At 40.9% G+C, this 24,005-nt stretch overlaps 2 protein-coding genes across 4 annotated transcripts in view; both read right to left on the minus strand.

Annotated features, from left to right (window-relative positions):
• Positions 1-4,539: 4,539 nt before the first annotated feature.
• LOC112431270 (interferon-inducible GTPase 5) overlaps positions 4,540-24,005 on the minus strand; it is a 64,950-nt gene continuing 45,484 nt past the window's right edge. Inside the window, exons 1-5 of one of the 3 annotated variants that reach the window (XM_076877531.1) lie at positions 7,611-7,641; positions 7,480-7,538; positions 7,058-7,153; positions 5,536-6,081; positions 4,540-5,424 (exon numbers count right to left, since the gene is read on the minus strand). In XM_076877531.1, the coding sequence (XP_076733646.1) occupies positions 4,796-5,424; positions 5,536-6,073 (1,167 nt within the window). In that variant the 5' untranslated portion in view covers positions 6,074-6,081; positions 7,058-7,153; positions 7,480-7,538; positions 7,611-7,641 and the 3' untranslated portion in view covers positions 4,540-4,795. Of the gene's footprint in view, positions 5,425-5,535; positions 6,082-7,057; positions 7,154-7,479; positions 7,539-7,610; positions 7,642-24,005 lie in introns of those variants that run through there. The other 2 variants (XM_076877532.1, XM_024799824.2) reach the window with 2 other exon arrangements.
• LOC112431271 (interferon-inducible GTPase 5-like) lies at positions 17,039-18,541 on the minus strand. The gene is made up of 2 exons (XM_076877860.1): positions 18,031-18,541; positions 17,039-17,769 (listed from the first exon to the last, which is right to left on the minus strand). Exons 1-2 carry the CDS (start codon positions 18,539-18,541, stop codon positions 17,132-17,134), a joined length of 1,149 nt encoding a protein of 382 aa, XP_076733975.1. The 3' UTR covers positions 17,039-17,131.

The following is a 24,005-nucleotide window of genomic DNA, read 5'->3' on the forward strand; positions in this document are numbered from 1 at the left end:
AGTTTGTTTTTACTCTTTTTTTAACTGCAGGTGTTGTTGGAAACAGAGAGGAGGGCTGTGTGTTGATAACAGAGCTGCACCTGCAAGAGCAGCAAACATCATGGTTAATGAAGTGAACCACAGACACTATTTGGACAATTAGAGTCTAATACTTAAAATCCACGAGCACCGCCTACAGCAGAGCTCAGCCAATAAGATCACTGTGTTTGCTGCTGTGATGGGCGATGAGTCAAAACCAAAGAATGTTCGTTTTGTGGTTTTTTAAGTTAGACTGATTGTACCTGAGTTTGGGCGGAGGTTACACACACACACACACACACACACACACACACACACACACACACACACACACACACACACACACACACCTGGTTACAGCAGGATGAGTATGCGAGTTTAATGAGTCACCTGACTGTCAGATTCCCCGAAGCAGAGGCTGAGGAGTGGCAGCATTCTTACACTCATCAATCACCCAAAAATGTAGACGTAGTTTTAATTCACTTGAAATCCAGAAAACTTAAAAAAAAACAGTTTTATTTGTTGTTATTGATCGTCCATCTGGGCCTTAGAGTTTCTGATTGTCATACTTTTATCTCATTTAGTGCTCAGTTCTGATAAAAATATTAATTGTAGATGATTTTAACATCCAGATGTTAAAAATCAGTTACGGTAGCCTTTACATTTAGAATAATGGATTACACATGAGGACTCATCACAGTAGGTGTCTTTCTGAAAGTGCTGTAACTAAGTTTAAGGATCTGCTGTTAAAAACAGTCTCAAATGAGAAGTGGTCATGGGCCGGCTGAGTTATCTGGATTTTTCCATGGTGTCCCTGTGCTCCCGCCTCTGGGCAGAGCCTTCGTCACTACACCTGTTATACTCACCTGTGGGAGATCCAGGCCAATCTGCAGGCAGTATTTAAGACTAGAAGAGGAATCAATCTGTTTCACCGTCCCCAATTGCAGCTTCTCCATACCTCCATTAACCAACCTCTCCCTCTGTTCATCGAGCCCCCACTCCAAACATTCACTGCTGTGCCTTAGTTTTACTGTCACTGTTACACACTGAAGGAGGACGAGGTTCATCCAGGTGCACACTGAGGTTTATTGCTCTGAAACACAGCAAAACAGCAGTTCTGTGTTACTGACGGCTTCTGGTACCATAACTGACCTGTGTTACTTTTATAAGGGATTACTTGCCAGTCACTTATTTGTCAGAGTGACTGTCTGCCACCTACTGGTTACTGAGTTAAAATTTGACGTGGAAATCTCATATTGAGTATATTAGAAAGAAGATGGTTAAAAACATTTATATTTTGGGAAATGTAAGAGATTTATTAGATTATAAAACAATGCGCATTTTATATTTCTCATTGTTTTTCTCATACTTTAGTTACTGTGCGGAAGTTTGGGGGAATACATATGAGAATACTATAAAACCTCTAAACTTATTACAGAAGAAAGTGATACGAATGATTCATAATGTTAAATATAGAGAACATACAAATAAATTATTTATAAAATCGAAATTATTAAAATTAGGAGATTTAGTGAAACTACGGACACTATTAATTATGTTTAAGGCTAAAAATAATATTTTGCCCTTTAAGTTACAAAGAGTATTTTTAATGTGTTCGGGGGGAGAAGACAGCAGAAGGAAATTTTATTTTAAGCATCAGTTAGCTAGGACAACACAAAGATTAATGAGTACAACGGTTAGGGGTATACGACTTTGGAACTCTCTTCATTATAATTTAAAGAATTGTATAAGTTTACATTGTTTTAAAAAGTGTTACATGCTTAAAACGATAACTCAATATGAAGAATGCGAATGAAATTGGAGTTCATTGAAAAAGGATCCATTATGATTTTTTGTTTTATTTATTTTAATTTTATTTTTCTCCTTGTTACTATGTGGAGTGGTATATTCTGATTGTAAATTTGCTGTTTGGGTTAGGACCAGAGATAAATGTTAATGTTAGTTTGTTCCCTGATTTTTGGAGCCCACTTGTAATATAAATTGGATTGTAGATAGGGGGCGGGGTTTAATAAGAATATTTTCTTCTTCCTGCTCCTTTTCACACATGGTTGTAGTGCTCTTTGATAGAAAGTGTGGTTGGTTTGTTTGAATTGTTGTACCAAGTTTGAAATAAATAAATGAAAATGAAAGGACAACCCCAGGTTTCTCTTCAGCTCTGTAACCAGGCTGACAAAACATCCCTTTAACACAGAGGTGGGGGAACTCCAGGCCTCAGGTCCCGAAGGTTTTAGATGTGTTCCTTGATCCAACACAGCTGATTTAAATGGCTAAATGACCTCCTCAACATGTCTTAAAGTTCTCCAGAGGCCTGCTAATGAACTAATCATTTGATTCAGGTGTGCTGACCCAGGGTGAGCTCTAAAACCTGCAGCACACCGAGCCTTGGTACCTGGTACTTGGAGTTCCCCACTCCTGATTTAATGTTGACTAGTAATGACTTAATGAACTTCTTTACAAATAAAATGTAACCATTACTGAAAAAAAATCCCAAATTTGATAACTGCTGATATTTTAGACTCTTTCTCTCTGATCTTTCTGAGTTAACTTTAATAACCATGCCAGCCTGGTCCTCAGGCTCTGTTCCCCTCAGCCAGTTTTCAACCTTCCCGGTTAAGCTGTTCTGGACTTTTAATTAAAGCAAAGGTTCTGGACTAGGGGATGACCCTACTGGGTGTTCGGGGGGGTGGACCACTGGAGGGCTCCGCTCACACCCAGTTTACAGGAGGTGTTGTTGGTGTGTCAGGGTGAAAAGTATTCAGTTGTATTCAGGAGTGTTAATTGAGAGCTCCCCTGTCGTCTGTGTTTACCTCCACAGCTTCATTTATCAGCATGACAATGACCCTAAACACAATGCCAATGCATTAAAAGTACCTGGATAGAAAAATAGTGTAAAAATATCAGTAATGGTTCTGTCATGGTCTGGGTGAGTCTGTGGGATCGGTGTCCCTGGCATCTTCTTACCGGGGCGGAGGTCTCTCATTTCCCTAGACCGGCGGCACATGCGAGTAATTGAGCGGCAGAGATTTAAGGCCAGTGCACACAATCATTCCTCGCCAGATCGTCAGCGAATTCTCGCTAGTGAAGGCCGTCACAGACTGATCAGATTGTGTTGGTTATGGTTGTATTAATGCTGTATCTTTTGCTCACAGTATTGTCATTGGATGACAAGGAGCTACGTCGCCGTTCTCGAACAGTGGATTGTCGCTGGATTACTCAATGCTCTTTTGGTCACACTCACCTGCCTGCCCCTCTGCCCAACAAACTGCGGCTCACGGATTGCTCGCTGGCTGTCCATTACAGCTCATCCTGAGCATCCTCTATGCTTTGCCTCTGCTTGCAGAAGCAAGATGTTTTTTTGCAAACGCAGCACAACTTTTGGACTGGTGTCCGTCAACTGACGTTTAACACGGTTTTCCTCATTTCAGTGACTCTACAATTTCATGCTCCCTCCCCACCTCCTTTCTCCCCGTTCCCAGGGTTTCTGCTCTAGATAGTACCCAGTGTCGGGTTCCCTACCTGTGACCACGACAGCCCCAAGGCTCCCTCATGGATTCCCTCACTGCCTCTAAATGATTTACTGCACATTATTGTTGTTGTATGGTTGAATGAAATATAACTTAGTTCTGTGTTAGGATGCTGAGCAAGTAGTTTCTTTATATCATAAGAAAGTTTGTGCTGAGTTGTGTAATGTTAAAGGATAAGATCGCTATGTAGTGTTTGCAATATGAAACTATGATGAGCTCAGTTACGATAATATTCTGTTCTTTGTGAGTAAAACTAGTTGGGTAGTTTGTACTGATTATTAGGTTTTCTAGTCTGTGCCAAATTATGCTTTATGCTCAACACTTTGTTTTTGGTTTAGATCATTACTCTGTGTTAGCGGAATCACGCTTTGCATTGTCTTTATTTATCGTCATCTTGTTTAATAGCACTTGCTGTAAATTTGGTACATTGTTGCATTTACTGCCTGTGCCTCCAAGTGGTGTCTGTGCTTGACTCCTTTTTTCCTTTTGGTGACCGCCACCCATAACAGGTTCGACCTCCCCAGAGCCTGACAGTGTGAGAGAAAATCAGAAAGATCCAAAGAAGAGCTTTTAATGTCCTTCAACAAGCCAGATTTATTACTGAAGACTGCTTAAAGAAATTACAGAAAGCTTCCCTTACAGAGTTCAGACTGTGCTGGAGAATAAAGGTGCTCATAGCAAATATTAACTTTCAAGCTTGTGAAAAATGTACAAACTCTGTTTTTACCTCATATACTGTGTTTCCATGTATTTTTGTACATTGCAGAAATCACTGCACCTATTTCTCACACTAATGTATATTATTTAAATGTACAAAATTTTTTATTAATAACAGACAGTGATGGTAAATATTACAGTTCATATGTGTAGATACATCAAGTACTCTAATAATTTATAATAGTGGAACCTATTAAATTAAAATATTGTAAAACAATCAGTCCCATCTCAATGTAGTGCTAATATTAACAATTACACAGTTTATATCTGAATAGATCCCATTTGATCCTGTATTGATACAAAGAGGAACGTTTGAGTGTTGCTGCGAGAAGTGAGCTGCTGTGATCAAATGAAATGAGACCTGCCATTTACAGCTATTCCTCAAACATCTAGATTATGGTTTGCATTACTGATTTATTTATATAGAAAGATTTGTTCAGTTGACTTGGAAGATTATTATTATTTTGTACATTGCCACTTCAAATTTGATACTAAATCACTTTGTAATTTAGTTACTAATCCAAATTCAGAGCCCTTTTAAAGACCGTCTCAGCATCCTCAGCAAGAGTGTCGAGGAAATGATTCAGAGCTTTGTTGGTAAATGCAAAAGAGAGACCGATTGATGCTAAAATTCCAATTACTGGAATCCATCTGAATCCTTCCTCTGCTGCTAGTAATGCAGCTGTGCATGCTAGCTGGGTCAAAATCTTCAGGATGAGCTCTTTATTTATTTCTCCTTTAGCCAGTGGTGACTTGATAACAGCAAACAGATCAGTGTATGGAACACCTGAGCTGGAAGCAAGTTTCTCCAGAGATGGCTTATCAAGACCAAACCCAGCTACATATTCTTTGACAACCTTAATGATCAAGCCTATATCAACAGCAGCAGAAAGCCCAGGGAGTGGAACTCCTGCTACAGCTCCAGACAGAGTAGAGTAGTATTTTATTTTAGACTGAAAAGTTTCTTTCTTCTCGTTGATGATCTTCTGGTTGATATCAGACAAGGCAAACAGCAGAGCATCTCTCTTGTGTGCATGAAGATCTCTCTTGAACATCTCACGTAAGAAAGGGAAGTCGTAAAGACTGCGCTCAAAGCTGGACACAAGGAAGACCTGTGGAAATGGGATGCCTAGTTCTCCAAGATCTGTGTGATAAATGATATTTAATCTAAAACAACCACACTTTTCATAATATAAATAAATAATTAAAAACATTTGGGAAAAGTATATTTTATCTTAATAAAAGAGGAACTCACCTTGAACACATTTTTCTCTGTTCTTTTTAAGAGTCCTCCCTTCATTGAAGTCTCTCTTTCTTCTCTCAGCTTGTATATCGTTGTTAATCTTTGATCGAACAAAGTAGAACTTTTTCTTCATCTTCTGAATCTCCTTTGCGAGTTTCACCTCATTTTCTCTGAAGCGAGTGTCTGAGATGATGATGAAGAGGTCAAACTTCTCAAATCCAACAAGCTCCAGGTACTCATCAGCTGGAAACTTGGTGGTGCCGATCCCAGGAAGATCCCATAAAGTGACATTGGGATAGTTTGGATGGGGGTACGCTGTACACTGTAAGGTTGTTTGTGTAACACCAGTAGGAGCAGCTCCCTCGTCATCATCGGACATCTCTCTGAAGGCATTAACAAAGGTGGATTTACCAGCACCAGATTTTCCTGTGATGGCGATCTTTAGTGGAATATTATTTTGGTCTTTTAAAAACTCTTTAATCAATTTCACAGCTGCAGCAGCATCATTTTTCTTCAGTGCACTTTTAACGGCATTAGTTAGATCCTCCATGCTGAGCCCTAAAGAGAAGAAGAAAAAGCTGTCAGAATCACTGTACTATTATCTCTGACTGCAGAGTGTATACATAAAATGGGTATGTACTTTGATAAGCCTCTATTGAGAGATGTGATTTTGTATCACAATGTCAGAATTTTCATAAAATGTTATTTTTATCATAGTCTACTAGCTCTCGTGTGCTGGCTCATTCTTTTCTGACTTTCTCTCCTTTTTTTTGCTCTCTCCAAATCTCTCTGTATATTAGGCTAAATGATCATATTATTTTAATATATCACAGAAACTTGTTTCTGCAAAAGTTTTTATTTCAACCAAGATGGCGCCGCGTATGGGTGCCCTGGTACTTCAGTGCTGCTACAGAGAGGCCAAGTACAGGTTCACATTGATAAACATCAGCACTCTGAGAAGATGCAGCAGCAGATCTCAGAGAATGACTCTGCCTCTGTGTGGAAAAGTTTTAGGAATATCACCATGTAACACTGATGAAGCGCTAATGAATTAATACAGGCTAGGTATTGAGTGAAATATTATGGTTATTATTAATCAGAATATTTAGAAATGCTACTGGAGCTGATGGGCAGTAATTAATAAATACACACAACACAAATGCTTTTGCAGGTACCATGTATTTAACCAAACCCCAAAGAAAAATAACAAGAAAAGAAAAAGAAAACTTAAATAATCACTCCTGCTGCAGCTATTCAATTAATCAAAAACCCAGTGGGGGTGCACAAAGACAACTAAGCAAATCCTTCTGGCTTATACCAAGCAATACAGATTCTCAAAAAACAGTTCCCCATAAAGAACACATGTTAACATCAAATCCACTGATCCACACTGAAGTCCATGAGTTTTATCTGAATGTCCATGAGAGATGTCCAAGCGCTATTGTCCATAAATGAGGGGGAATGGTGTGTATGATTGCGGAAATCAGTGTATTTGGAAAACGGGGACAGAGCGTCGTCTTTGATAGCTTCCTACCCAACCAGTGGAAGCTTCAATTGCAGAATGAGTCCTGCTCCTAGCCATTCATTGGCTCGCCATCCTTTTTCATACCCCAAAAAAGGTTCACCTGGCCTGCATTAAATAAACAAGGCCAATAAGAAAGCACAAGAATAATACAAAAATGTCAGCCAATTAAGCTAAATACATTAAGTTGTTCTTGTTCCTGTGTACACAATTTATAAATAAACAAACAATATATTGGTTAAATATATTATACTTAACCAATAAGGATTTAACTGAAACATTTCAACTGCTATATAAATGCATACTATGTAGCTTCACAACATTTTTTATTCAACAAATATCGGTCAAATCAAAATCAAATTGTTTGGACCGGCAGCAGCCAATTAACGTCAGCTGGTAGCAATACAAACAGTCAATTAAAAGTTCAAACTCACCAATTCCATTCTGTTCAGTGCACAACAACACTATGGTTCTGGCTCACAGTAATCAGCATCTAAGTTGCATAAGTTAGTTGGTGTTAAAAAATGCATTAAAACGGGAAAAGCAAATGTTTGCCAATACACACCTGCAACAGCTCTGTCACCTGGCTTGCCTCCACACATCTGACGGGAGGAAGCCGGGACAGGCTTAGTATGACCTACATGCCATCCGATTGGCTGAGCAAAGTCATGTGGTTGGAGTCATGTATTTGTGATACGTTCAATGGCAGGAAATAAGTGCAGGAAATTACTCTGGGTTACAACCAACTACAAGCCTAAAACTGCCCACTCCACTGATGACTTGCTCTTGGCCAACACCCTTAACGACTTTTACTGCCGTGTTGACGAGCCATCAGGCAGCCTTCACACCTCCAACAGCCCCAACAATAGAGACACTTTGGACACTCATTCCCTCACCTCTCCCCCCTCCATAGAGCCATCACCACCATCAAACACTTCACCTACAACACCCCCCTCCTCACCCCACACCAAGGAGGATTTCACACCACCTTCTCCCACCACAACCCTTCATATTCATGAAGCAGATGTGAGGAAGCAGTTTAAGAATCTGAATGCTCGGAAAGCTCAGACGGTGTGTCTCCTGCCACCCTCAGACACTGTGCAAACGAGCTGGCCCCAGTGTTTTCTGGCATTTTCAACTCCTCACTGCAGGCATGTCATGTGCCTGCCTGCTTCAAGTCCTCTACCATAATCCCTGTCCCCAAGAAACCAAGGATCACTGGACTAAATGACTACAGACCTGTGGCTCTGACATCTGTGGTCATGAGGTCATTTGAGCGCCTGGTTCTCTCCTACCTCAAGACCCTCACGGCCCCCCTCCTGGACCCCCTGCAGTTTGCATACAGAGCCAACAGGTCTGTAGACGACGCCATCAACATGGCCCTACACTTCATCCTGCAGCATCTGGACTCCCCAGGAACCTACGCCAGGATCCTGTTTGTGGACTTCAGCTCTGCCTTCAACACCATCCTTCCACACCATCTCCAAGCCAAGCTTTCCCAGATGAATGTGCCTGATCCCATCTGCCGGTGGATCACTGACTTCCTGACGGACAGGAAGCAGCATGTGAGGCTGGGAAAGAACGTCTCGGACTCCCGGACCATCAGCACCGGCTCCCCTCAGGGCTGTGTTCTTTCTCCTCTGCTCTTCTCCCTCTACACTAACTGCTCCACCTCCACCCACCAGTCTGTCAAGCTAATCAAGTTTGCAGATGACACCACCATTATTGGACTCATCTCGGACGGGGATGAGTCTGCCTACAGGAGGGAGGTTGAACGTCTGGTGTCCTGGTGCAGCCACAACAACCTGGTGCTGAATGCCCAGAAGACAGTGGAGATTATTGTGGACTTCAGGAAGCACACAGCCCCACTCCCCCCCATCATCCTGACTGACACCCCCATCACCTCTGTGGACTCATTCCGCTTCCTGGGTACCACCATCACCCAGGACCTGAAGTGGGAGCCCACCATCACCTCCGTCATTAAGAAAGCCCAGCAGAGGATGTACTTCCTGAGGCAGCTGAAGAAATTCAACCTGCCAACACGGACGATGATGCAATTCTACACTGCAATCATCGAGTCCATCCTCACCTCCTCCATCACCGTGTGGTACGCTGGAGCCACTATCAGGGACAAACAGAGACTGCAGCGTGTTGTGCGCTCTGCTGAGAAGGTGATTGGCTGCACACTCCCATCTCTGCAGGACCTGTACACCTTCAGGACACTGGGGCGTGCAGCTCGGATCACAGCTGACCCTTCTCACCCTGGACACAGTCTGTTTGACCTGCTCCCCTCAGGCAGGAGGCTCCATTCGCACCAGAACCTCTCGCCATAAGAACAGTTTCTTCCCCTCTGCTGTTGGACACATGAACAATAACCGTATGACTGTTACCACCACTAACACATGACCCTACGCTGTGTCACTGCATCATTCCATGTTTGGCACTGATCACCACCTGCACTCATGTATATATCTCTCTACTTAGCACTTTTAATTCTTATTTTTATGTCTATTTAAACGTTATATGACAGTATGTTTGCACTAAGTACCACAGCAATTTCCTAATGTTGTAAACCTGCTCAACATTTGGCAATAAAACCCTTTCTGATTCTGATATTAACGTTCATTTGAAACCATTTATAGTGGACAGAAATTATTTTTTTGGAGTGGCACAAATAATTTGTGTGGCATGTTATTTAATGCAGAACAGCTGATTGTTCTGTAAATAGTTATTTAAAAAAATCAAGGTAAAAGGTAAATGGATGCAAATAACTTTGTTGTTTGCAAAACTTGTGCATAGGATTTTAAAATTGACAATTTATATTTGCATTTAAAGTTATGAAATATGATTCATTAAACATGTTTGTGGTTGTTACAGTAAAAAAATATAACTTTATCTACTCTGATTTTATGTTTGTCTGATTTTAGATCAATTGTGTTAATACAGTATGTAAAAAATGAAAACATAACTGTAAATTCAGACACGTGAGGTTGTGCTGAAAACAATGATACCAAACAAGGCAAGGGTCAAGGGTCAGTGTTGGGACCAAAACTTTTCAATGTATACATAAATGATATTTTTGATGTTTCTCAAGTACTTAAACTCATACTGGTCGCAGATGACACCAACATATTTTTCAGTAGCGATGATTATACTGATCTTGTAATGACCGTAAACAGGGAGCTAAAATTAATTTTAAAAAATGGATGGACATAAATAAATTATCATTAAATATAAATAAAACTAAAGCAATATTTTTTGGTAATTTAAAATATAATATAGAATTACCAATTATCATTGAAGGTGTACCAATTGATAATGTGAGTGAAAACAAATTTTTGGGAGTCGTAACTGATAATAAAATTTCATGGAAACCCCACGTCAGACACATAAAAACCAAAATTTCCAGAAGCCTCGCAGTTTTGAACAAAGTGAAACAATTCCTTGATAAAGATGCACTTCGTACTCTGTACTGTACCCTGGTTCTTCCATATCTTACATATTGTGTGGAAGTGTGGGGAAATACATATAAAAATACAACTAATCCATTAGTCACAGTACAGAAACGAGCACTGCGTATTATTCACAAGGCTGGTTATCTAGATCATACTCACAAATTCTTTCTTCAGGCAAAGTTACTTAAATTCCAGGATCTGGTTAATTACAATACATCCATAATTTTGTATAAAACTTTTACTAAACTTTTACCGGCAAATTTACAAACAAGATTTGAAATTCGAGAAAAGGTTTATAATGTGAGAGGCTTTGGAGAATTCAAATTACCCAGAACTCGAACAACCCGTAAAGGTTTTTGTGTGTATGTATGTGGTGTGAAAATCTGGAACAGTCTGAGTTTACAATTGAAACAATGCAAAAATATTCATAGATTTAAATTTCTCTACAAACAGTTGGTCTGGTCACAGTATACTCAATGATGGTTTTTTGTGTGCTCTGTAGTGTCTGTTCTCTTACCATTGCTGGTATGGATTCCAAAAAAAAAAAAAAAGTGTGTGCGTATGTACATATATGTACATGTGTGTGTAGATATATATGTATGTATATGTATGTGTGTTTGTTACTTGTAGTTATTACTGCCTGTTACCTGTGGTAATGCAATTTATAATTTATATTCTGTATTCAGTTATGAAGGCTCTAATTGTTGTTTGCGAGCTGCCGTTTAGATGCTTGTATGTGCCCGGGGCTGTTGATGGGTCTGTATGCAATTGTAACGCTAAGTTATTTAAGGACTAGTTTATTTCAATGGATGAGTTTACTGACTGACGCGCAGAAGAAATAGTTCTTTATGGAGCCTAGATGGTGTGAATGATGAGACCAAAGACTGCAATATCTTGTACCAAAAATATATTGAATAAATAGGGGACAGGGGAAATGGAACAAAATAATTAATACCACACACCACATAAATGCCCACAATTAAATAATAAATCAATTCTGTGATTTTTCTGTGCAAGAGTCCTTTTGCTAAGAGTCCTTTTTGGTCCTTTTCTTTTTAAAGTTCACTTTCAAGGTATTTCTCCTTAGGGTCCAGCTTCATACAATGGGGAAATATGTCCGTAATCCAAAGACGGCTAAGTGGGGGAAAAGAGGGGAAAACAAAGAATGGTCCTACCGGCTCGCCACTTCAATATGAAGAAGATCAATTCAAAGGGGGGAAAATAACCTGACCTGTAGGTCAGAAAAATGTCCATTAGCACATCAAGTTCGATTCAGTTTACCGGTAAACAAATATATTTTTCTGCAAGTCTATGTAACAATGCAAATCATAAATCATCATCATCATCAATCAATGTACAACAGTTAAATTATTAATCATCTTGGCTACGTAGCTTAATCTATACATTCCAGTAGCGTTCGCTACAAACAATACAAAAACAACAATAAAGAAAAACAACTGTCTAACAGACAGCATAGCCGAATTCAAGGCAACACATAACAATAGTGATGGCCCGCTTAAAGCTGAAGCTCCGGTGCGTGTGTCAAAAAAATCAACACACTGCTTGAGAAGCACTGTATCGAAGCTTGATTCGTTTGGCCAGAGTCACGTGATCGGTGACGTCCGAAGCTTCATTTAGAGCCTAACTGCTTCAGTATCTGATTCAGTGGTTTATAAGGAAGCGAATCATTCCCGGGATTTGTGGAGTGTTTTGATGGTGACAGATAGCGAACCACTGATCATTCTACTGAGAGATTTGGAGCCAGCGAGGAATAAAGGAGGTTCTGTTGTGTGGGAGAATTTTGAGTTGATTTTTGTCAATCGGGTGGGTTTTCCAGCTTTGTGTTCTGGCCGTTTGCTTTTGTTTTGTGCGTGTTTATTATATCTGAAAACGGGAAAAAGGTAAAATGTCAAAAATCTGCTTCCATAATATAAATATCATTAAATAACTTTAGAAAAACTTCCACTTGACTCTTTACATGTAATGTTATAAAAATATATATTTTATTGTTTAATTAATCTGAAAATGTTAGTCTGCCAAATGTGCAGCAATTGAATTTATTTATTCTCTTTAGCTGATAGTTGGTGGGGCCCAGGTAGACTGTATAACTGCATCTCTACCAGTTTCTCTGCACTCCAGCCTCCTCTGGGCCATGTGAAGGGATTTTCCTTAAGGCAGGAGAAATTATCTCCACGAAAAGGAACAGGTTCGGCCATCGCACATTAGAACAAATTCTCTTCTTAAATAAAAAAAGGGTTACCTTAAATGCATCATGTTTTTAATTTGCAAGTTCATAAGCATTTTTCTTTTCCATTTCACAATCAATTCTACCCCCAGGTCAAAAATATGTCTGGGAAAATAAATAATAAATAATAAAAGTGTTCAAAAACAGCGGTTTTTGAACCGGAGTTCTGCTCGCGGTGGGAACACCGCCGCACAAAGTCATTTTTTAATCGCGAAAACGATCGGCTGGTTACTGAAAACCAAAGGTTGAAAGATATTAAGGACACTTACCGCTGAGGTGAAATGAGTTTATAGATGAATTGAGGGGAGAAAACGCTTTGTTTTCCAACACCGTTCTAAATGCCATAAGCTCACAGCCCCAGACCCCAGAGGGTCCAGGGTATAATAATAATTTTATTATTGAACAACAACCATGTTCTCAATGAACCCAAAAAACTAATTTATATCAAAGCTGAATGTTTTTGGAAGTCGTTTTCAGTTTGTTTTTAGTTTTAGCTATTTTAGGGGGATATCTGTGTGTGCAGGTGACTATTACTATGCATAATTATTAGGCAACTTAACAAAAAACAAATATATACCCATTTCAATTATTTATTTTTACCAGTGAAACCAATATAACATCTCCACATTCACAAATATACATTTCTGACATTCAAAAACAAAACAAAAACAAATCAGTGACCAATATAGCCACCTTTCTTTGCAAGGACACTCAAAAGCCTGCCATCCATGGATTCTGTCAGTGTTTTGATCTGTTCACCATCAACATTGCGTGCAGCAGCAACCACAGCCTCCCAGACACTGTTCAGAGAGGTGTACTGTTTTCCCTCCTTGTAAATCTCACATTTGATGATGGACCACAGGTTCTCAATGGGGTTCAGATCAGGTGAACAAGGTGGCCATGTCATTAGCTTTTCTTCTTTTATACCCTTTCTTGCCAGCCACGCTGTGGAGTACTTGGACGCGTGTGATGGAGCATTGTCCTGCATGAAAATCATGTTTTTCTTGAAGGATGCAGACTTCTTCCTGTACCACTGCTTGAAGAAGGTGTCTTTCAGAAACTGGCAGTAGGACTGGGAGTTGAGCTTGACTCCATCCTCAACCCGAAAAGGCCCCACAAGCTCATCTTTGATGATACCAGCCCAAACCAGTACTCCACCTCCACCTTGCTGGCGTCTGAGCCGGACTGGAGCTCTCTGCCCTTTACCAATCCAGCCACGGGCCCATCCATCTGGCCCATCAAGACTCACTCTCATTTCATCAGTCCATAAAACCTTAGAAAAATCAGTCTTGAGATATTTCTTGGCCCAGTCTTGACGTTTCAGCTTGTGTGTCTTGTTCAGTGGTGGTCGTCTTTCAGCCTTTCTTACCTTTGCCATGTCTCTGAGTATTGCACACCTTGTGCTTTTGGGCACTCCAGTGATGTTGCAGCTCTGAAATATGGCCAAACTGGTGGCAAGTGGCATCTTGGCAGCTGCACGCTTGACTTTTCTCAGTTCATGGGCAGTTATTTTGCACCTTGGTTTTTCCACACGCTTCTTGCGACCCTGTTGACTATTTTGAATGAAACGCTTGATTGTTCGATGATCACGTTTCAGAAGCTTTGCAATTTTGAGGCTGCTGCATCCCTCTGCAAGATATCTCACTATTTTAGACTTTTCTGAGCCTGTCAAGTCCTTCTTTTGACCCATTTTGCCAAAGGAAAGGACGTTGCCTAATAATTATGCACACCTGATATAGGGTGTTGATGTCATTAGACCACACCCCTTCTCATTACAGAGATGCACATCACCTAATATGCTTAATTGGTAGTAGGCTTTCGAGCCTATACAGCTTGGAGTAAGACAACATGCATGAAGAGGATGATGTGGACAAAATACTCATTTGCCTAATAATTCTGCACTCCCTTTATATTGTATGTATTGTCTGTATGGTCATCTAGGTCTGTCATCTCAGCTACAGGCAACTGCAACTGACAAATAAAGCTTATCCTTATCCTTATGATCTGAAACATTTAAGTGCCAGAAATATGCAAAAAATCTCTAAAATATTTTGTATCACCCCCATAGAGCAATTTGTTTTCAACTGGTTCACTAGAGTTTCTAAAAATGCAAGAAAGGTGTGTGAGGTGTGTTCAAGATGACGCCGGTGTGTGTGGCTTGCCATCTGTCACTGCCAGTGTTATGTTTGTTTGTGTTGATTCTATTGACTATTGTAATAAATGCCAACTCTCTCTTGGTGTATGATTGCCAAACTCTAGTGGATCTCCGACCTTCTGCCAAAGATCGGGCAAACTATCTTTTCTTTCCAAAATTCTTGAAAAGGTAGTTCACACCAAATTAATGACCTTCCTGGGAAAGCAAAATGCTTTAGAGGATTTCCAATCTGGTTTTAAACCCTTTCATAGCACTGAATCAGCCCCTTTAAATGTTTTTAATTACATATTTTTAGCCACTGATGCTGGGGACTGTGTTGTTCTAGTGCTTTTAGATTTAACAGCTGCTTTGATACCGTGGATCACGCCATTTTACTCTCTTCTTTGGAGCACTGGGTGGGCATTAGGGGCACAACACTGGAGTGGTTCAGGTCCTACTTGGCGGGGTGAACTTTCTGTGTCAGTCTCGGTGACCATGTGTCGTCCTCCACTCCTCTCTTGTGTGGTGTCCCACAGGGCTCAGTTCTTGGCCCCCCTCCTATTTTCTTTATATGTGCTTCCTCTTGGTTCTGTACTGAGAAAGCACGGCATTGCATTCCACTTTTATGCTGATGACTGTCAGATCTATGTCCCTCTAAAGAAAAAAGGCACATACTCCTCCACACAGCCATTAATTCAATGTCTCGATAACATTAAGGCTTGGATGTCTCTTAACTCTTTAAAATTCAATGATAAAAAGACTGAGGTGATGGTTTTTGGTGGCCCCACTGATACCCCCAATGTGTATTTAGATACCTTGGCCCAGTATGTTAAACCAGCTGTCACAAACCTGGGGGTCAAAGTGGACTGTGATCTGAAGCTTGACAATCAGATTAAGGCAGTGGTAAAATCAAACTTTTTTTTTAGCTCAGACAGCTGGCAAAAATAAAGCCAATTCTTTCACGGCAGCACTTTGAGACAGTGATCCACGCCTTTGTTAGCACTAAGCTGGATTACTGTAATGCACTTTATATAGGGGTCATCTACAGAGGGTGCAAAATGCCGCAGCTCATCTTTTAACTGGCACTTGAAAGTTTCCCCTATTTTAGCTTCATTTCACTGGCTGCCCATTTCTTTTAGGATTCATTTCAAAATTCTTTTATTTGCTTTTAAAGCTCTCCATGGCCAAGTCCCATCTCATCTCTCTGAGCTGCTACAGTCTTATACATCCACCCGCTCTCTCAGGTCAGCTGATCAGCTGCTCCTGAATGTACCCAGGACTGGGCGTAAACTTAGAGGAGATCGTGCTTTTGCTGTAGCAGCTCCTGGACTGTGGAGCGATCTCCCTTTAGAGATTAGACAGGCTACCTGTTTTTAAGTCTTTCCCGAAAACCCACCTCTTTACCCTGACCTTTGACACCACATGAAATGTTTGTTTTTTATTTTTAAGTTGTGTTTTATTTGTTTTTAGTTGATCCCATGCTGTTTTAATTTTTAATGTTTATGTATTATGTGTTTTATTTATTTATTTATTTATTTTATTTTATTTTTTACTTATTTTCTGTACAGCACTTTATCCTGTGCTGGGTATTTTAAAGTGCTTTATAAATAAAATTGGATTGGATTGTGTTACAGAATAAATATATATTCTTAGTGCTTATTTTCTGATTATATTGTTTTATGTATTTTAATAATAAAGGCCTGTATAAAGGCCAGTTGTGAGAGAGAACTAGGTCAGAGGGGGACAGGTCGCCTTAGCAACAGAGGCTTAAGTTAGTGGAAGTTTAAGAAACAGGAAGTTTAGTGCAGAGCTGCAGAGGCATATTAATCAAATACAGGAAACCAGACAGAAAAAGTGGAACTAGTAACACAGAAGGAGTTGTTTTTATCGAAACTATGTGTGACGTGTAAAGGACCAAAGTAACACCTATATGAGACACATTTTTGGCTTCTAATGGTAGAGATTTTGCAACTGGCTTTGGGCTGTGCAGGGCTCTCTCTTCCGGAAGATGAATAAATAAAAAAAATTATGAATAATTTGACTAAATGAGTCGTGTTCTCTCTATTCAGTAAAAGAATGACAAGAATCAGATTTAATAATTGGAAAACAAAAAACCATAAATACATCATTTGTGAAAACAGCAAGAATTATTTTTTATGAACACACCTGATTTGGATGACTGGATTTGCTATGTACTCAGAAAAAATCTTATGTCTGCTTCAGTTTTAAAAGGATGACATTCTTTAACAAAATCACTCTGCAGTGTTGAAACCCACAGCTCTTTCAAACACCTTCTGAGCATCATCAGCAAGCTTATTAAGAGAAAACATCAGAAGTTTGTAGGGGGTGATATAAGAGAGACTCATTGCTGCTGGGCTCCCAAATTTTGGAATGGATCTCAAACGATCCTTTACTGCCAATAACGCAGCTGTAACTGTAAGACTGATCAACATCTTCATGATGAGATATTTGTCAGTTTCTACTCCAGCTAATGGCGACTTGATGACAGCACACAGATCCGTGTAGGTCACTCCTGATGTGACAGCAAGTTTTTTAAGTGATGGCTTATCAAGAAAAAACCCCTGTACACAACCTCTGACAAATGCAGCCATCAAGCTCAGATCAACAGCAGCAGAAAGTCCAGCAACTGGAACAGCTCCTGCAGCTGCAGACAGCAGAGTGAAGTACTTTAACTTAGTCAGAAAAGCTTCTTTTTTTCTGTTGTTGATCTCCAGGCTGATATTCTGCACAGGCAATAGCAGAACATGTTTCTTGAGTTCAGGAAGTTCTCTGTCGAAGGTTTCTTGTAAGAGAGAGAAGTCATACAGGTGGGGATGAAAGCTGGACACCAGGAACACCTGTGGAGACTCGATGCCTTGTTCTTTAAGACCTGTGCTAAGTAAAATACAGAGATATGTTTAACTTGATGATTATGATCATAAAGCAGATTTTTCTCATTTCTGTTACATGAAAAAAATCCTACAAATAATACTCCTTCCTTCCAATACTTCCTACTGTGGCTCAATAAAACCTCAACTCTGACACAAAGAATGCCAATTTGTAGAATATGGAGTTTAACATGCAAATAAGCATGAACACATCTTTTTGGTGTTTATTTTAATACTGTAAGATCATTAAAAGAGACACTCACCTTGAACACAATCTTCCCTCATTTGGGTAAGAGTCCTCTCTTCACTGAAGTCTTTCTTTCTTTGTGCAGCTTTTATGTTGTTATCAATCTTTGTGCGAACAAAGAAGAAATTTTTCTTCATCTTTTGAATCTCCTTTGCGAGTTTCACATCATTTTCTCTGAAGCGATCAGCTGAGATGATGATAAAGAAGTCAAACTTCTCAAATCCAACAAGCTTTAAGTACTCATCCGCTGGAAATTTGGTGCTGCCGATTCCAGGAAGATCCGAGAAAGTAACATTGGGATATTTTGGATGAGGGTACACTGAGGTGGTATCTACAACATCAGCTCCCCCATCTTCTATGCCTCTAAAGGCTTTTAGAAAGGATGATTTGCCTGCATCACATTCTCCTGTGATAGCAATATTTAATGGAATATCATTATTTTCTAAATATGTTTTAATCTTTGCAGCTGCTGCAGCAGGATCATTGTTCTTCAGATCACTTTTAACTGAAGCAAATAGATCCTCCATGCTGATCCTTAAACAAAAGCAGAAAAAGTTGTTTAAGTTGCTGCACTTGACTTTGATAAGTCATCAATAGTCAGATGTGATTTTAATCTTATATTTCTCCTTCTCTGTTTCAAGCTGCTTGGTCACATTTTCAGATTCACAGAAACAAAGAGATTCTAAGCCTACAGAAACTTCCTCTGAAGGAGCCAATTTGAGGATTGTTAGGATCTTCAAACTGTGGGATATTATAAATGTGTCAAATGGTTCATTCCAGTAAACATGAATAAGTGCCTCCCACCTGACCACCTCAGAATCAGTAGGGTTTGTTTTTTTTTTTTTTTTACAGCAGGGGTAGGCAACCTTTCTGATGATGAGTGCCATCTAAAATTTCCTCAGAAGTCAATGTGCCATATGACTGCATTAGCAATAAATTTAATAATACTCTGTGTTAACAGTTACACACTATATAGAACAACTTTATAGAATTATATTTGTTCACAGACGTTGGCAACTATCAGCGAATAGTTATCAGCTATTTTGAAAACAAAGACTTTTTATCCATAACAGCAAATGAACTGTACAACAGAAAATACAAATGCTATTTATGGTCTCCTCACAACAATGATTAAAAAAATAAACTGGGCCAATATGGCATGTTTATTAATACAGAGATACACATGTTAATGTGATCTCTGGTCTCCCACTCAGAGACACAGGTCTCCGAGTGTCCAGCATTCAGACGGCTACCTGAGGACTCATTTGAGAGAAAATCTGCTCACACAGACATGTAGAGCCAAATACTGTCAATAAGGCCTCTGCAATGTTCTGAAGACAGTTAAACTTGTCAGGTAGTGATGTCCAGCAGGTGAACATGCAGCTCCATGAACACGCACGCAGAGACCAGCCCACCAGGTATTATAGGAAAAGCCATAAAGCCTTTGAATGAAAACAGACACTGTGTTGACAGTGATGTACAGTCTTGTTGGTATATGTATAATTTCTATACATTTTACTTCAGATAAAATCTTTGGTTGTAAGACTCAGATAATTATTTATTAAAAGCTAGACATTTTAAATGAGAATAAGATAGAAAAGTATTTCTTTGTGCCCCCCTTTCCCTGTTAATGCCCCACCTGGCCCCCCAGGCAACACTTTGCTAGACCCGCCCCTGCACAGTTACCAGCTGTCAGCTACTTAGAAAAGGATCCTGGTGTTATTTGTCTCTCAGAAACAGTTCATAGCTTCCCTTCAACTCATTCATGTCACCTAAAAGGTAAACCTGTTTCTCCATCACCTGCTCAGCTCTGATGATTCTTAAGGACATCTCCTGGTTTCATCTTCATGTTTCCCTCTCACCACATATCCAAACCGACATCATGACCAGCAGCTTTACAGCTGTGGCTCCAGCAAACATCAGCTGATACTCGAAAGTAATATTAAATAAATTCTAACAACAGCTGATCAAACTTAAACGTGCTGCTGTTGTTTACCGCGACATCCGCTGGTTTCTTCTTTCTGGCGCAAAGCGGGCTATAAACAAACAAGAGAGAAAAGCCAATCAGCTGATCATTGATCAGTTTCATGATTGAAGTAGCAACAGGAGAGGGAGGGGGAGAGAATGAGAGAAGAAGAGGCAGCTGACAGCGTAAAGACACAGAATAACTCCAGCTTTGTCTTTTTCCATTCTAGCTGAAGTACGCGACAAACTGTGTTCCTTTTCAGCTCAATATAAAACGCGTAATATTTTCTCTAAATACAGGACGATTTCGTTTTTTACGGGACGGTTGGCAACTATTTTATTCATAAGGTTAGTTAGAGAACTTTACTATCAGTAACATCATAGCACCCGCCCAGCTGTATAGAAACTCCATCATGCTAGCTAGTACGCAGTACGAGTTATTGTAACTGACTGTAAAAAGTCAGCATAACGAAAATAAACTCCACCTAAACTTGGTTTATATCTGACCCAGATAGACTGCAGGTCATAACTTCTTACCTGAAGTTCAGTTCACCTGACACTCCAACCTACGGCCGCCTCGAGTCTCTCCTTCTCCTGCATCTCCTTTCCCTCATCCACCTGCTGGCCTCTGTGGAAGCGCCACCATAGCCACCACCAAACAACTGAGTTATTTTTACACATAGGCCAGCATCTGGCCAATCCACCACCTTTCATTGTTTATACTGTTACAAAAAAAACAAAAAAACAACCATCAGCTTATAAAAATCTATGCCCAATGGCCAGTCCAGCCATGGTTGTGCCATCAATTAACCCTTCATGTGCCAGCCGTGGCACGCGTGCCCAGGCTTGTCGACCCCTGTTTTACAGCAATTGGTATATTTAATGAAGTCAAGTAAGCTTTTCCCTTTTTACTATTAAAGTTAATTAAGAGTGGCGAGTTAAAACATTTTTCACCATAGTTTTCCAGTATGTTTGATCCATCATAACTTCAGGTGTTCAACTCGTTATCTTAAATAATCTACGGTGAGCATCATCAGAAATTTTGAATATGGCATTGACAGTCAAATGTAAAACTATTTCAAAAGTCACATAAAGCGCACCACCACATGTATGGACCATGATAGGGAAGAAATTGTGGCTACTGAACAGCACATATAACGGAGTGACGAGACATGTGTTAGCTTTGAAAGCATTATCAAAGAAATTTGAGATTTGAAAACAGAGACCAAAAACGTCCTTATTTTATCTGGAGAGAGTCTAAAAAGCAATGATTTAAAACAATAAACCAACTAACCTTCTTCTCCAACTCATCTTCCTGAGTTAACTTCAGTAATTACTTATTCCAAACCATCCATCCATCCATCCATTCGCTTCCGCTTATCCTTTTCAGGGTCGCGGGGGGCGCTGGAGCCCATCCCAGCTGTCATAGGGCGAGAGGCAGGGTACACCCTGGACAGGTCGCCAGTCTGTCGCAGGGCCAACACACAGGGACAAACAACCATTCGCACTCACATTCATTCGCACATTTACACCTAGTGACAATTTGGATTATCCAATCAACCTATCCCCACAAGCTGCATGTCTTTGGACGGTGGGAGGAAGCCGGAGTACCTGGAGGGAACCCACGCAAACACGGGGAGAACATGCAAACTCCACACAGAAAGACCCCGGCCTGATGTTGGAATTGAACTCTGGACCTTCTTGCTGTGCGGCAACAGTGCTAACCACCGTGCCACCGTGCTGCCCTCATTCCAAACCATCAACATGTTTTTTCAACACGTTCTCACTCCCAACTCGTCAAACGTGTGACGCATGGTCAGGCTCCCTCTGCTTCACTTATGGACGCGCAGGGTACCCCCCTCGCATCGGGAATTGACGTGAAGGGTCCTCCGATTGAAGAGATTGCCGCGGAAGTGCCTGTTGTCGGTATATTTTTAGACATTTTCCAAATCACATTGTAGTGACATATACAGAACACAATAAATAACTGAAAAACAGGTTCTACCTTCCTCCCAGGAGGAAGCGGCGTCGGCGTCGCCCTACACGGCGCTCAGAGGTTAGTGACAATGTTCCGTTTCCACTTAATCGCCCTGGATGTACTGAGGGCGAGGGGCTCGGAGGGACAACAAATGTCTCGGAGATGGAGACTCAGTTTACCTGTACTGTTAACTCTGTCACCCCCCCCATGCACCTCGTCACAGTCTGTTTTCTCAGGGGCCAGTGAAGAAGCTGCCTTTTCCATGCCTCTGACTGCTAATGTTGAAGGTGTTAATCTCGTGCCCACGTTTTGTATTGACAATAAAGCTAAGATTTCTGGTGTTGGGCATGCTGTTTTTGGGGACGCCACACTGCCATCACAGAACTGTGAACCTGACACTGCCAAACCGGCCATAGACTCTTCGGTTTTGGGAATCAAACCGAGTGATGTACTTTTAAACCCTGATATTATGAGTGTGCAGGCTGAGGGGGAGGTTAGGGAGACAGAAGGTAGAGATGATGCTGCACACCCAGGACATGCGTCTTTCGCTAAGGAGGCTTCTTTTAAGACTGTTACGGCATCTGGAGCCTTTTTGAAGACTGTGTCTCAGCCCCTGCTGTCCATTGACTACAAATCAAGTGAGAAAGCTTCTGATCTGACCAGTAGTAAGACTGTATTCCCTTTGGCTAGCACCCACCTTTTGGAGTCTGTTTCCCCTGTTCCCAAGCCGAATAATGAATGTTCTGTTTATGTAACTAGACCAGCGAAAGAAGGAACGTCTGGTGTTGATCAGGAAAATGTATGTTATGTTCCGGCGCTAGTCGGTCCCCAGGTTCCTCACTCTGCTGATGGTTTGACCAGAGTGAGTGCTTTGGAGCCCAACATCAGCAACCGCTCTTCTGCATCAGTCCACCGGGGCTGGACGAGTATTAAGGGTCTGCCGGGTTTTCCTATGTCTGAGAATGGCATTATGATTTCTGTTAATACTAAAGTGAAGGTCTGTTTATGTCATGCTTTCCCCTTATCTAATGACAAGGCTGAATTTTGTGTTTCCAAGACTGTCGGGGGGGAGCGCCATGCTAGTCATTACAAACCAGCTAGCCCTTTAACTGCACCCCTGGGCCAGGACCTTTTGACTGCAGTTAATGAACTGGCCGATCTAAAGACAATTCAGCCGGATTGCTCAGAGCCAGTCCACTATGTTTTCGGTGCAAAGCCAAGTCCATGTGCATTCCACTCACTAGCCTTCTACAGCCGATTACCGTATTTTCACGACCATAAGGCGCACTTAAAAGTCTTAGATTTTCTTCAAAAAGTACGGCGCGCCCTATAGCGCAGTGCGCCCTGTGTGTTGTAATGAGGACGTAGTAGAGAACACCATGAGAACGCTAAAGGGTGAAGTGTGTGCGTTGACTTTATCGCACATACCTGTATAAAAGAACAGGTATGTGCGTTATGCAGGACATCGTTGTTTTAACAACCCTGAAAATGGCAAAGAGACACGCTTATGAAGCACAGTTTAAACTGAAGGCCATCAGCTACGTGGAGGAACATGGAAATCGAGCAGCGGCGAGAGAATTTAAGATTAACGAATCGATGGTTCGCAAATGGAGGAAGCTAGAAAACAAGCTCCGGCAGGTCAAGAAAACACAGCTGAGTTTCCGCGGACATAAGGCGAGGTGGCCCGAGTTGGAGGAAAGACTCGAGCGGTGGATCATCGAGCAAAGAACGAGCGGGAGAAGCGTTTCGACGGTCACCATTCGGCTAAAAGCAGTTTCACTAGCTGAAGAGATGAACATTGAACATTTCCAAGGAGGTCCGTCTTGGTGCTTTCGTTTTATGAAACGGTGCCATTTTTCCATCCGGACCAGGACTACGGTAGCACAGCAACTTCCAGCGGATTATAAGGAAAAGCTGGCCATCTTCCGCTCCTACTGCAGCAAACACATCGCCGACAAACACATCCAGCCCAGCCACATCACTAACATGGACGAGGTGCCGCTCACTTTCGACATCCCGGTGAGTCACACTATGGAGAAGAAGGGGAC

The sequence above is a fragment of the Maylandia zebra genome, linkage group LG19 (genome assembly GCF_041146795.1).
Source record: "Maylandia zebra isolate NMK-2024a linkage group LG19, Mzebra_GT3a, whole genome shotgun sequence".
Lineage (NCBI taxonomy): Eukaryota > Metazoa > Chordata > Actinopteri > Cichliformes > Cichlidae > Maylandia > Maylandia zebra.